Below are 13,995 nucleotides of genomic sequence, written 5' to 3' on the forward strand. Positions count from 1 at the left end.
CGTGCTTCAGTGTGCTCTTAACTTATACGTACGCTGGCTAAATCCTCAAAGTGTGACAGGGCCTTTAGACAATTAAATAGATGATGAGAAGAACTAAGATGATGAACATGTAGTCTGTTAGATTTGGGATTACCCATAGACTGTATAAAATATGGACGTAGTATCCGTGACGTCACCCATCTGTTCCTGAGAGCTGTTTTGAAGCAAATCGACGGCAGCAGCCATATTGGAAATGCGGAAATCAACCAGGCAGAGTGTGACGTAGTGTGAGCCTCTTAGCCAATGGCTGTGTGTTCCCGACCGGGAGTCATGTCAGTCATGTCCTTATTTGGGCAAAACTGGGAGTATTTGTTTGATTCGGTTTAGTCCATCATCTGTTATCTGCACCTGGTTCACCTGTGAGTCTTGTGGGAGCGTGGTGTATAGCAGTGTGGTGGGGTTTTAGACAGTAGTAGTTGCCTGTTAACCTGATGTCCATGTTGTTGGTGGAACTAAACTCTCCACCTGTGTAGGGGAAAACACAGGAAGCTCAATTCGATCCACAGAATCAAACTATTTATGTCCCTGCCACTGAAAGAAGCCGACTCTTCTGTCTGAAATATATAACACCCGGTGGATAAAGGGATGTGGACTCTTCCTGCCTGTGCTGCATGAAAAACACAGCACACGATAGAACAACACCACACACATGAAAGAAGAGAAAATGTCAGTACTAGTAGACATAAATCAATACCCGCTTTCTTCTCTTACACACAAACAACATCATGCATAAAACATGAGTTTTTTACACTTCAAACCACGTGCTATAAATGTCATGCATACACACTGCTCGATGAAAGGTTTCGCTGTGAGGAAAGGCCACACATGTGCAAATCTATAAATCCAGTTATCAATTCTGATCTTAATAAGCCATCTGGATCACATGAACTCTATTCAGGGTAAAACACAGACCAGCGCTGTCAGATGAGCTGAGGAGGACAGGATCCAGATGGCCAGAACAGCCCAATCAATTCATCAGTGCGGTCTCACTGAAGGGCCGGTGCAGAGCTGAGGGGTGTGGGCGTTGGGCTGAAAGGTCACGGTTTGAGGATGGCGAACTATTCGTTGTGACAAAGCGTTAAACACCTCCCAGTTGACGGTTGTACTGAATCAATGAGGTGTTCAAAGACTGTGCTGGGAATGTGGATCACAGAGTCTTAATGCACAACTTAAGAGATAACATTTAGTGAAATCCAGCCATTAGAAGGAGTTGTTGTCAAAGTGAGCACTATGCCTCACTGGTGCAAAGAGGTTATTCATTGATTTCTTGATAGTCATAAATCTGCAGATGTTTTAATATTGCATTGAAAGTTGTGTATCTGAGCTGCAGAGAAGCATAAAACATTTCATACATTTTCACCTCTGGTGTTTACCAGCTTTAATAAAACAACTTTCTGTGATGACAGCAGAAGTATTCAATCAATCAGACTTTATTTATAAAGCGCTTTTCATACAATGACATTGTAACACAAAGTGCTTTACATAAAAACAACTTAAAATAGAATCAAATAAAAAAAGAATGATATATATAAAAATTAAAATAAAAAGCCCCCCCCCATCCTAGTCCCAACCCCAGCCCCAGCCCCGACCCCAAACCCACTCACAGTCCTAAGGTTAAGAACACAATATATGCAACAATAATAATAAAAACAATGAAAATGAAATAAATAAATGAAAAATAAAAAAGAAGTTGAATGAACTGAGGAAACGCTCTCATGATATCTTAATGAGGAAACAGTGGAGGAAACATAAGATGTTAAAACTCAACACAGGAAATCAAACTCACCAAAATAAAATACATTTGTAAGATAATAAAACATTAATATATTAAACCAGCAAAAGAAAATAAGATTCATACTTCATAAATGAATAAATAAAATAAATAAAAAGTGACAAAAATTTGGACTAGATAATAAATAAATAAATAAATAAATAAATAAATAAATAAATAAAGTAAGGTGAAATAAAACTGTCATAAGAATTGAGTTTGCTTTTATTTTTCCCACCTTCGTCTTGTCTCCTTGATATTCCTTGACCATCACCCCATCATCAGTCATAAATCATTGCTTCATATTAGGGATGTAAATGTCAAGTATTTTTCCATGATCGATCTTTGGAAATGTTAACAATCAATTATCGATTAATCATTAAAAAAAACGTAAATGTTTTCCATGTCAAGAACAATGCCAAATGTGTTTTTTCCCCTGAATCAAATTTTCCTTCACAACACAATGTATATAACTGACAGTATTACAGGTGAGGCTGATAATCTCTGCGGACATACAGTCATAAAAGTGAAGGCTCAGACTTCAACAAGGGAACTGAACAGAAACATATTTCAGACTCACAGTGTCCAGTTTTCTGTCTACTCGTTCTTATTGAGAAAAATAAGCATGTGAACGTGGTCAGGTGTCAGCCGGGAGTGCAACCGGCTCATAATCTTTCCGGCGGTGGAGAAAAAAAGCGCTCATGGAGACCTGTCACTCAGCTGCAGCCCCCAGCTGAGCGTCTCCACTGTGAGCAACACCTTCAGTCAGCTGATTCACATGAAACATGCTTTAAACTTCAAACACCTCCCTGATAGCTGAACCAAATATGAGCCCACATGATGTTTGTTCCACATGATTCATCGATGCTCTGTTAAGTGTTGACATCCCTAGTTGATACAATCATGTGAGAAAGGTTTCTCCTCTTGAATGTCACATAAAACTGTCTCAAGCTCTCATGTAACCTGAAACTTTGTCTCTCTTTCTCTCTCCTCAGATCTGGATGGCAATGACCTTCTGTCCTATTGGCCGGCCCTGGAGGAGTGTGAGACGCACACTCTGCAGAAGTGGGGCTCAGAGCGGCCCCTCGGGGGAGATTACAGCAAGGATGCTGCCAACAACAACCAGACTGATGCAGCGCTGACCAGCGGGGACGAGAGCGGCCTCACCCAGCCACACAGGCACCGCAAGGGTGAGGAAAGCACAGAAACACACGGGGACTTACACGCGCGATCTGAGGACACAGTGACATTGTGGATCTTTATCAAATCAATCATTTGGTAAAGTGCATCATGCATGGAAGTTATTGTCACATTGGGACTCTGAGGGTAGAAACAAGTGTAGTAATTGGTTTAAAGCTTTAAAAGTTTGGATACCATTGACTATTTTTATCTGCTCTTCTTCATCTAAGTGTTTTGCTAAAATCTCCAGACATCATGTCTGGCTGATGCAGCTCTGCATGATCAGAATGAAAACTGGCTTTTTGCCAAGAGGAAGATGGAAGAGATGTCAGCTGAGTGGGCTGACTGAGCAAAGCACCATTCGACTCTCCCTGACTTCTTTTATAAAATGACCAAAGATAGGACGGCATTGAATCTATTTATTTTCACCAGACTTTTCTGCTCTTTCTTCCTCTCTTGGTTCAAAGTGAAGAGCAGACCTTTATGATCAGTCTGTTTTCTTTGATCAGCACATGTTCATATTTTGTAGGAGTTTGTGCTCCCACATAAAGCTTCAGTGGAGAGGCCTCTATGCATAAAAGATGCCTGAAAGACCACAGGGTCTGGCTTCAGTGGAAGTCAAAGTCTGGCTTTGAAAGCATGGGGACATCCTACAACGTGTAAACTTACAACACAGACGTATGAGATTGGCACACAGAGACATCACACACAAATAATAATTGAATTGATGTGATTTGTTTTTTCTGCCAAAAACAAAAATTCTGCAAAATCAATGCAATCACTACCCTCTGTGAGAAATGCAGTGTGTGTCTTTGTGTCACAGAGGCAAGAAATAGTTTCAAATCTTATACTTTGGCCTACGCTACACTGGTGAAGCTGCTTAACATGTAAAAACTGAGAAAATTGGTTCACACAAAGCGCTAACTCCACAAAGGTTTTGTTTCCCTTCAGCTATTTGAATGTATTTATTCTCTATGTATCTTTACTTATGTACTGAAGTCTGTTATTCAGTTTTATACAGCTACAGTAGCTTGTTGAGAAGACCCCCAATGAGGCAGTGTTATTTATTCTTATTTAATTTGCTTATTTTGTCACGTAAAGCCATTATGAAAATATAGTTTGTTGTTAAACTGCACTTCCAAAGTCACAGTTTTTATGTATGTTATGGAAATGCAAATAAAAAGGCAAACTTGTGTTATAAGTTGGGATGCAAAGGGATGGAAAGTTTCCAACTTCCTGGAATTTTGCAACCCTAGTTATAAGCAAAAAAAAGATAAAGAAGAAGATAAATGTACCATAAACACCCAATGTGACATATAGGTCACATTACAGATCTTGGACATTATGAGGTAGTATTAAAAAAAAAATCAGAAATGTCATCTGTGTGGTCCACTTGGTCTGTGGTATATTTCCCAGAATTTTCCTTTGAGTAGAAATGGGTCTGGGTTCTTATTGGTTAATTTACACGAGCGGAAAAGGAGTAGGAAGAAGTAAAAACGTATCTAATCCTACCCCTTTATTCACTGTCTATTTTCTCTCATTATACTGTATGAATTCATTCCCACAAAACAAATCTTAATATCTTATCTTATTATTTACATCCACAATCAAAGCAAACCCCTAATGATTAATGATATTTAAATATATATATATATAAATAAATATATATTATATTTAAAAAAACAATACAAATGTTGGGATCATTCATGGTGCCTTAATGCATCAATGACATTTTAGAGACAGTAAAAATATGTGCCCACATTAACACACACTTGTGTTTACACACAAACAGGCTCACAAACATAGCTAAAAGAGTTAGTATTTAGAGACAGGTGTAAAGGTCTTTATTCAGTCATAAATCTTTCTAACTCTCACCTCTTTTAAATCCAAGATTAAGACTTTTTTATTTAACCTCTGCCTTCCTATCTTAGCTCATTTTAACTCACTTTAAATTAAAATTTTAATGTAATTTTTAATCTATTTCTAATTTTCCTATTCTTTTCTGTTTTATCATATTTGTCATTTTAATTATGTTCTTTTATGCTTGTCTGAATGCCTCCAATGCTTTTAATGTTTTAATGTAAAGCACATTGAGTTGCCCTCGTGTATGAAATGCGCTCTACAAAAAAAGCTGCCTTGCCTTCTACTTCCTGCTCTTACCCTCCACTCCTTGATCTTTAACTTCTACCTTTTCTCCTTGGTCCCTTACCCTCCGTTTTCCGCTCTCCATCCCCCCTCATGGACTCTTTTTCCTTCTATAACATCCCTTATCCGGTGCACACGTCATCCACTCTCCTTCTCACGTTCTCATTTCTCCTCCCAGGTATCCTGAAGAACCGTATCGGCTGTCCGCCGGCCCTGCAGGGTCTAGCCACCATGGGCCGGGTTCCCAGTGAGCTGAACTGGTATAGAACCTCCACACTGGGACACCGGGGTGTTCCTGCAGCCTCTTACGGTCGCATGTACTCGGCCTCTGCAGGTGCTTCTGGTTCTGGATCTGGATCTCTTTCCCAACCAGCTTCCCGCTACTCCTCCAGGGAGCACCTGGACTCTCTGTCTCGGAGACAGCTGTCCAGAGATCCACTCGGGAGGCAGACGGTTGGTGGATCTAGAGACCGACTGGACTCTCGTGGTTCTAGGGACAACCTGGATCTCTTACCCAGGAGGAGAGAGCTGGGGTTTGGGCAGGGAGCAGGACTAGGGGGCCTGGGTCTGGATCAACAGAGAGTCTCATCATCCAGGGAGAACTTGACCGGATCCAGGGACAGACTGGACAACCACCACACAGGCAGCATCCACGCCTCCAGGGAGGACCTGAGTGGGAACGGAGGAGCAGGAATGGAGGGGTACCTTAGTGGATCCAGGTCGCAGTTGAACTCACTAACTCGACGGCAGGCCTCATCCCGGGAGCACCTCGAGGGGGCGCTGATGAGCAGCAGATCGAGAGAGCAGCTGGAGACCAACGGAGTCGCAGCTCAGGCTCAGCCGTGTCGCGAGTGGCTCCGCAGTCTGCCGCCACGTCAGCCCTCGCACCCAGACCAACCTCCATCCTCCTCCCCTCCACCCCCCATCTCTGAGGAGCCTCAAGAGCAGCAACCTCACGGCAGAGGGCGCCTGGACTCTGCACCTCCATGTAGGTACCCTGGTCAGGCTCCTCAAGCTGCAAACCCTCTGGGTCGACAACCGTCCAGTGAACACCTGGATATCCTGTCCTCCATCCTGGCGTCCTTCAGTTCCACTACCCTAACCCCTCCCCCTGCTGGCGCTAACCCTGGGCCAAATGGCTCCACCCATGGACCTTCCCTTTCCCCGTCTCAGTCTGCAAACTCCCACAGTGTGTCTGAAGTCTCCCCGGACTCTGAGTAAGTCCCTCTGTGGCTTGACTTACCTTCTCCTCCTTTTCCTTTTCTCTTCTGTTTTTCTCTTCTGAAGCTTTAATTCTCAATCAATCTTTATTTGTATATCACCAAATCACAACAAACGTTATCTCAAGACGCTTTTACAAACAGAGCAGGTCTAGACCACTCCATAAGTGTCTTGATAAGACTCAGTCTGACCCCACCTTAATCCATCATGAGCATTGCACCTCACAGTATTTAGCTAGTTACAGTGGAGAGGACAAACTTCCTTTAACAGGCAGAAACCTCGAGCAGAACCAGACTCATGTTAGACACACATCTGCTGAGACCCAGTTGGGTCTGGAAAGAGGGATAGAGGAGAATAAGAGAGAGAGGGAGCGGTGATAGTGATGAAACGAGTAGTAGTAGATGTTGCCGCTGGAGTCCAGCACGTCCGTATCAGCTGGAGTCTGGAACGTCCACAGCAGGAGGACGTCTACGGCAGCTCAGAGGAACCTACGAGACAAGGGAGCTCAGGGACTCCAGAAAGGTCTATGGTTAGTAACTTTAATGGGACAGGGAGAGTTAAAGTAAGTGATGAGGGGGTTAGGGGGGAAGGGGGTGAGATAGGATCCCAGTGTGTCAGTGCACCAGTTTCCCTGACAGTCTAAGCCTATAGCAGCATAACTAAAAGCTGGTCCAAGCCTGATCCAGCTCTAACTATAAGCTTTATCAAAAAGGAAAGTTTGAAGCCTACTCTTAAAAGTAGAGAGGGTGTCTGCCTCCCAGACACTGACTGGTAGATGATTCCAAAGGACAGGGGCCTGATAACTGAAGGTTCTACCTCCCATACTACTTTTAGAGACTTTAGGTCCGACCAGCAGGCCTGCATGTTGGAGCGTAGTGTTCTAGAGGGGTAATAGGGCACTATGATCTCTTTAAAGGTGACATATTCCGCTCTTTTTCATCAAAATATATTGGTCTAAGAGGTCCCCAAAACATGTCTTTAAAGTTTATTTCTCAAAAAAACACTTTGAAATCAGATTCTGGTCTGCCTGTAAACCCCTCTTTTTCAGCCCTGCTAAGAACAGGCTGTTTTCTGTGTCTGTGCCTTTAAATGAGAATGAGCTCACTGACCTGTGGCTATGCTAACTAGCGCTAGCACTTTTCCAGGAAAAATAAAAATCATCCACTAGATCTTCAAATCTGCAGACGTGGGGAGTAAAACCGACCTTTGTGTTTATTAAGACAGCCTACAACTAGCATGCCTCCCTCCTAAGCTCCTTGTTAGCACACATGTGTGCAGGAAATGAAAAACTGAGGAGGAGTTGAGTTGTATTTTATACAATCTATGGGCTGAACACTGAAAACTGAAACGGCTGGTTTCAGCACACATTTACAGAAAGGTGGAGAAATCAGAACAGGGGCAGAATGGATTCTTTTCTTTCTCGGGGGGTTTGTAGACATGCCAGGGACACATATTTCGGGTAGAGAACCATTAAAAAGTCAATTTTGCATGATATGTCACCTTTAAGATACAAAGGTGTCTGATCATTAAGAAGAAGGATTCTAAATTCTATCCTAGATTTTATGGGGTAAACGTGTTTGCATCTCTCCATCTTTTCCTCTCCTTAGAGTAACTTAGTTTACATTTCTTCAGCAGCTCTGTCAGGATTTTGGCCGCTCTTTAACTTGTTTTCTATGATTCCTATTGCTCTTCTGTTTCCATTGTTTATCTCAACCTTATTCGGCTCCCTTGTTTTCAGATTCGTTATTTTTCATCCTTTTTCTTTTTCTCTAGTTTCTTCCCACTGGTCTCTTTTCTCTCTTTCTCCTTCTGTATTTATATTTTCTCATATTATTAAACTCAGTCATCCGAGATGTTTCTGGTTTCCACGACTAATTGTCCTCTCCTTCTCCTCAGAGCCAACAGAAGTGAAGGACAGTCTTGATGACAGCCTCCATATCCCTTTATTCATTACGACAGTCTTTTGAACACAGTTCAAAGGTCACATTCGGCCTTGAACGACTGGGACACCCTGGGCTATCAGAGGACAACAAACATACTTGGACAGTGGAGACGCAGATTTGGACACAGCAAGCACCCGCAAAGGACACGAGGGATGCTTGTGGGCCGTTTGTACTTTATAAATAAAGTTTCAGGCCCGACTGCCTTCAACGATGAAATCATCTCTCTGGACAATAAGTCTCCAACCTCTACTACCTACAACGATTGAAGGACAAACAACAACTCCTCAGATTTCAAACACAGCGTCAGCTTGATCCAGAAAAAAGAAAAGACTGTAAATAACATTTTTTATACATTTTGTATCTTTTTCATTGGAGATGAAGAAGAAATCTCTTGTGATCTTTGTTTTTTTTTATGATTGTGTCTGTGTGAGGTTGTGAGCGAGCTTGGTATGAGTGCAGTCTCTTTGTTGCTGAGGGAGAGATTTCCCCAACTTAGATTAAAAAAAAAATCCCACAAATCCCTCCCCCCCTGTGTTCCACAGAAACTTTCCCTCACACCCATCAATGTTGTGTATAGTGACAGGGGTCCGGCAATAGTATCTGATGAGATTACTGAAACCACGACACATGGTGGAACGGAAAATATCAAAGATGGAAGAAGTGATTGTACATAGAGGAAGAAAATATTTTAAGAGAAGAGATTTGATGGAACGAGATGATTGTGCAGAAAACGATGGTCAACATTAAGCTAAAACACCACGCCAAGGTTTGGAGTCCAGCTGTAAAATCTCTGTCACGAGTGTCAAAGTATCCGCTCTGTCTGGAGGTTGTGCTGTTTTGTGATCCGTTGTATATGAATGTGACCTTGTCATCCTTCTGTGTATCTCTGTGCCTCTGATCCAGACCATATCAGTGGACTTATATTCCAGACCACCTTTAATGTCCAGGTGGCAGATATCTGTCTGCCTCTCAGCGTGAGGCTGTATCATGTAACGGCAGTTTAAAGCCCCTAACGGTATCGTGCACTTTGATGCATCGAGACTCAACCTGCCTTGAGAGACGCCACAGGGGCCGCTCAATCTCTCTGACAGAATCCAGGAGACTTATCCATAAAGACATCTAATGCAGAAAATCTGTGCGAAGGGACAGCTGCTTAAAATCAGGACAGTTCATCATGTTCTGGAGTTTCCTGTGATAGAAATGAATGGTACAGGGTGGAAGATGTCATTCACAGTTTGTTTTAACTGGTTTTATTTTAATTTAAATTGTGCTTTGGGAGAAACCCTGCAGAGACACATTGTTTTTATTAATGAGGCCATAAATCTGGAGATGCAGTTATAATTTGATCTGCTTTGGTGTGGAGGAGAGCCAATCAGATGGAAGGCATCATGAATTTTGAGTGTGCTCAGACCTTAAAGCAGACCTGAGGCCTGAGCTATGAAGCGAGTTTAACACACCCAGATTATCTTTATTGATTTTTTTGTTATCCGGCTTCCCTGATTCAAAGATCACAAGAAGCTGCTTAGCCACCCAGGATTTCTATGAGTGCTTTGCATAAAAGGGGCGTTGTTCTAATCATACGACCAATCACAGACATTGAGAAGCTAGCCGTCAGCAGATCAGAATCAGCGCAGCTACAGCTACCAAACGCAGGAAGAAAGCTTATATCCCTTCCCGTCAATAACGCATGTCAGATCCAACAATGATAAAACCAACTTTTTTATCCTGATTCCCATATGTGTTCTCGTTCAGCTTTATCTCAGACATTTGATCTCAGCTGCAGTCCCATCTCGATGAAAAGGAGAAGGAAAACATGATTCAAAGCAGTGGATATACTGTATGTATTTGCTTTCTTGTTTTGAATATCTTACATTCAGAGCTCTGATCAGGGGTAGTGATTGGTCATGTGGACTTTTATACAAACTGATCTCTTACCCTGCTTATCTTGAGCAGGTTATGTGTACTTGGAATGAGTTAGTAATCTCAAGCGATCAATCTCAGTACCAAGTGAACCACCTTCCCCGTTCATCCTGAATCAATCGATCAATCAATCTTTATTTGTAAAGCACCAAATCACAACAAATGTTATCTCAAGACTCTTTTACAAACAGAGCAGGTCTAGACCACTCTATGTCAAATTATGAACAGAGACCCAACACCAAGACAGGATAAGACTCAGTCTGACCCCAGCTTTAAATCTACCGGGGTGTACAGGCTCCTTCCTGCATCACATGAATCCCATGGCAGTTTTTCTGCTTGCCCGAACACTTTGCCAGAGAATTACCTCGGTATATAATTCGTTAAAGGAAAATTTCAACAACGAAAAAAGAGGCACTTGAGTCCTGACATGCTTTCAAGCTGACACTCATGATGTTGTTCACACATCAAGACAGCTTCTGTTGTCGTTGTTTGAACAAAGACATGGTTTCTGGAAAGATGCTGCTTTGCTTCTGCTGCAACAGTTAGCTGAGGAGATGTCAGTGTGTCAGTGCTAAAAGCCTCTAAGTGGTTCTGAGATGCATGTCTTTCCATCAGCACCTGCTCCTTCCATGCTTCTGCTGGAGTGCAGGCGGTAAGGTAACAACACTCAGGCAGGGATTAGGCAGCATGGAGACGATCTCCAGCAGGTTGAACATAGATGAGGGGGTTGTGCTGAACGAAAGAAGAGCAGTGGGTCATGTAAACTGGAGGTGTATTTTTGGTTTTGGGAAAAGTGTTTTTTTGTGGAGAGATTTTTGGTGACAGTTAGAAATAAGACTGCAACAGATCCATCCATCCATCCATCTATTACTCATATGCAATTCCAGCTGTCATTGGCTGAGAGGCAGCTAGTCTATCATAACAGATGAGCGGATAAAAACAAGAAAGCTAAATACAGCACAATTATGAAAGTAAAAATAAATCCTGAGGTAAAAAAATAATGAGAAAAGGTCTGAAGAAGCACAAATTGGGTCAGAAAGTATGACTGTGCAGCTTACATGTCTGCAGGGACGATGGCATAGACGTTACTCATCACAGAGCGCAAAGAACAAAACAGAAACAGGAGGGTAACATGGGAAAACACACAATCACATACACATACCACAAACCTTTCTGATGCATAACTTCCTTTGACCGCTGCTCTGTCACCCTGGGATGTGATGTGACAAGTAAACCTCTACATGACAGTAGTATTGCCAAAAATAGTCTCCTGCAGGGGGAAACCATCCAGTGTTCCTTTAAAGTAGTCGTCCTTGCACACCTTGAAAAAATCAGACATTGATTCCTTCTCTTTTTTTCATCCAGCTGCTCCGTTTCTTTTCTCTCCACAGATTTGTTTATCTGACACTGACAGTACCTTGAACTTGTACAGACATGAGATTTATTTTACTTATGGATTATTTATTGACACTGTGTTCATTATTTACATTGCCATTCTGTATGAGAGGCTGTTACAGATGTGTGTGGGAGGTTTTTCTTTCTGTCCAAGTGTTCCCTTCTTCACATGTAATCTCTGAAAGCACACACAGAGGGTTTCAAAGATGAGGTGAAAATGCTTGATTCTGCCTGGTATAGCAGTCTGGTACATTTAATTTGGTATTTAAGTCTTTAAATTGGTTACTTTATCCACTAATGGAGGTCAAATCCAGTAGAAATTCACATACTGTGCATTTCGACCAAGAGTTCTGGGGTCTTTTAGCCCCCATAACTACTTTACCCTGAACTAAAAGGTTCCTGTGCCCCCATTGTTGTCTGCGTTTCGACCACGGGCTGAAGTCCCAGGTAGATTGTGCAAATCAGTGACGTATGGAGGGGAAAAAAAGGAAATGCACTACACCACCAGACCAGTAGAGGGCAGTACAACAAAGACGTATGCCATTCATCACAGATGACACCATAGAAGCAGACGGGCAGGCTGGTGTCATTATGAGCAACACAACAGTTAGCCTGTTAGCATGAAGAGACTCAGCTGGTCTGTTTTAGATGGTGCTATATTTCATCACAGATGGATTCACTGAATCAACACGTGAGAGGAGATAAGCGCGAGTAGCAAAGACGTTTCAACACGGCTTTAAAATCCTTTTGAACTCAAAAAGCCGTGGCAGAGATCGGCCGGTGTTTTGGTTTAAACAGCGACCCTGTTAACTGCCGACTTTCAGCCGGCTGCATCCCTCATAAACGTCTTTAGACGATCATTAAATATCTGATGAGGATATTTTGAAATCTTAATAAAAACTAAACTAGTTTGCATTCCCAGGAACTCCCTCTGTGTTTCAACAGCTGTGTAAACTCCACAAACACTGACACGTTCAGCTGAAGGTCTCCAGTTTACAGGGTCACTTTTAAAACCGTAACACCGGCAGAGACGCATTCACGGTGGGCTGAGAGAAGACTACTGTTACAAGCTGCTAAATCAAGAGAATCACAGCTTCTTCTTTTGAAAAGTACACACACATACAAAAAAGATAGAACAAATGAAAACTAATGAAAGAAAGAGAAATCAAGTGAATCACAGATGTGTGTGATGTTATTGCGGACGGAGGGAGGAATAAAAACACTGCGGTTAATCTACCAATCAGACACGTTCAGCATTGCAGGCCCTGCCCCCCGAAAGTCCTGGGACCTTTGAAAAGTACTACCCCCCTAGCAGGGGCTTTTCAGGGGGGAGATTATCTACCCCTGAACTAATTGAGACCCTGAGTCCACTGGTCGAAACGCACGTAGTTCAGGGGTAAAGTTCCTCTGGTCAAAAAACGCCTATAACAAACTGAAATGTTGTTCAAACATTTACAAACATGAAGTTATTGAATATATCAAAACTCAAAGTTGAATTCTGGGTGTAAAGTGTGCAGATATGTCTTCAATTTATTCACTGTCCTACTTTTCACTGTTAGTGACTGGTACAACTTCAGGTTAATCATGCTCAAACCAACAGAAGCACCTCAAGGGGGCGGAGTCAAAACAACTCTGATGTGCTTTGACAGAAATAAAGGGAGGAAGTGACAGAAGACAAAATACAGAGTGAAAGATAGACGGGGAGGAGGAGGAGAAGGAGGGATGGGAGTTGTCTTTGTTAGATTTGTGTGTTCATTATGGGATGCTTTCTATCCTGCTGTCAGCGAGGGACGGCAGCATGGAAACAGCTGTGAAACAGAAATGTTGGACATTAAAAAACGACTTATTCCTACACGTCTGTTTGTATTTATTGTGTGTGTGCGTGTGTGCTGTTTCATATTCATGAGGACAGGCATTTCCAGGTGTGAAATAACGGAGCAGAGAAACAGTCTGACATAAGGACATGTTCTTCTGGAGAGCTCTCTCTCTCTCTGTCTCTGACTTCCTGTGAAGCTGAAAGAATTCTGTCACTTTCAGAGAAGTTAGAAATGTTCAGACACCTTGATGCACAGCGAATAAACCTGACAGCGCTCCAAACGTAGAAGCTCCCAGCTGAGGCTCGGTATAATGAGGCGTAAAAAAGTTGGATCTGAACCAACAATTGCTTCAAACACACTGATCAATGCCACACTTAATGTTTTTACATGATCTCTTAGTCACAGGTCATACAGGGGCACTGTTAGGAGACGAAGTAAAGAAATCTATTTTGTGTTTGTATGCAGGGTAAGGAGAGTTATTGATCCTCTCATGACCCTGCAGGGCATGAACTGAAGCAGGCATGACTCTGACAAAGGTTTTACAAACTTTTTAATCAGGCAAGCAGCT

The 13,995-nt window shown here is 42.3% G+C and overlaps 1 protein-coding gene across 1 annotated transcript in view; it reads left to right on the forward strand.

Moving 5' to 3' along the window:
• celsr3 (cadherin, EGF LAG seven-pass G-type receptor 3) overlaps nt 1-13,462 on the forward strand; it is a 205,727-nt gene extending 192,265 nt beyond the window's left edge. The window contains exons 35-37 of the mRNA XM_034695247.1: nt 2,803-2,997; nt 5,310-6,348; nt 8,249-13,462. Coding sequence (XP_034551138.1) covers nt 2,803-2,997; nt 5,310-6,348; nt 8,249-8,276 — 1,262 coding nt within the window. The 3' untranslated portion in view covers nt 8,277-13,462. The remainder of the gene's footprint in view (nt 1-2,802; nt 2,998-5,309; nt 6,349-8,248) is intronic.
• Nucleotides 13,463-13,995: the final 533 nt, after the last annotated feature.

The sequence above is a fragment of the Notolabrus celidotus genome, chromosome 11 (genome assembly GCF_009762535.1).
Source record: "Notolabrus celidotus isolate fNotCel1 chromosome 11, fNotCel1.pri, whole genome shotgun sequence".
Classification (NCBI taxonomy): Eukaryota; Metazoa; Chordata; class Actinopteri; order Labriformes; family Labridae; genus Notolabrus; species Notolabrus celidotus.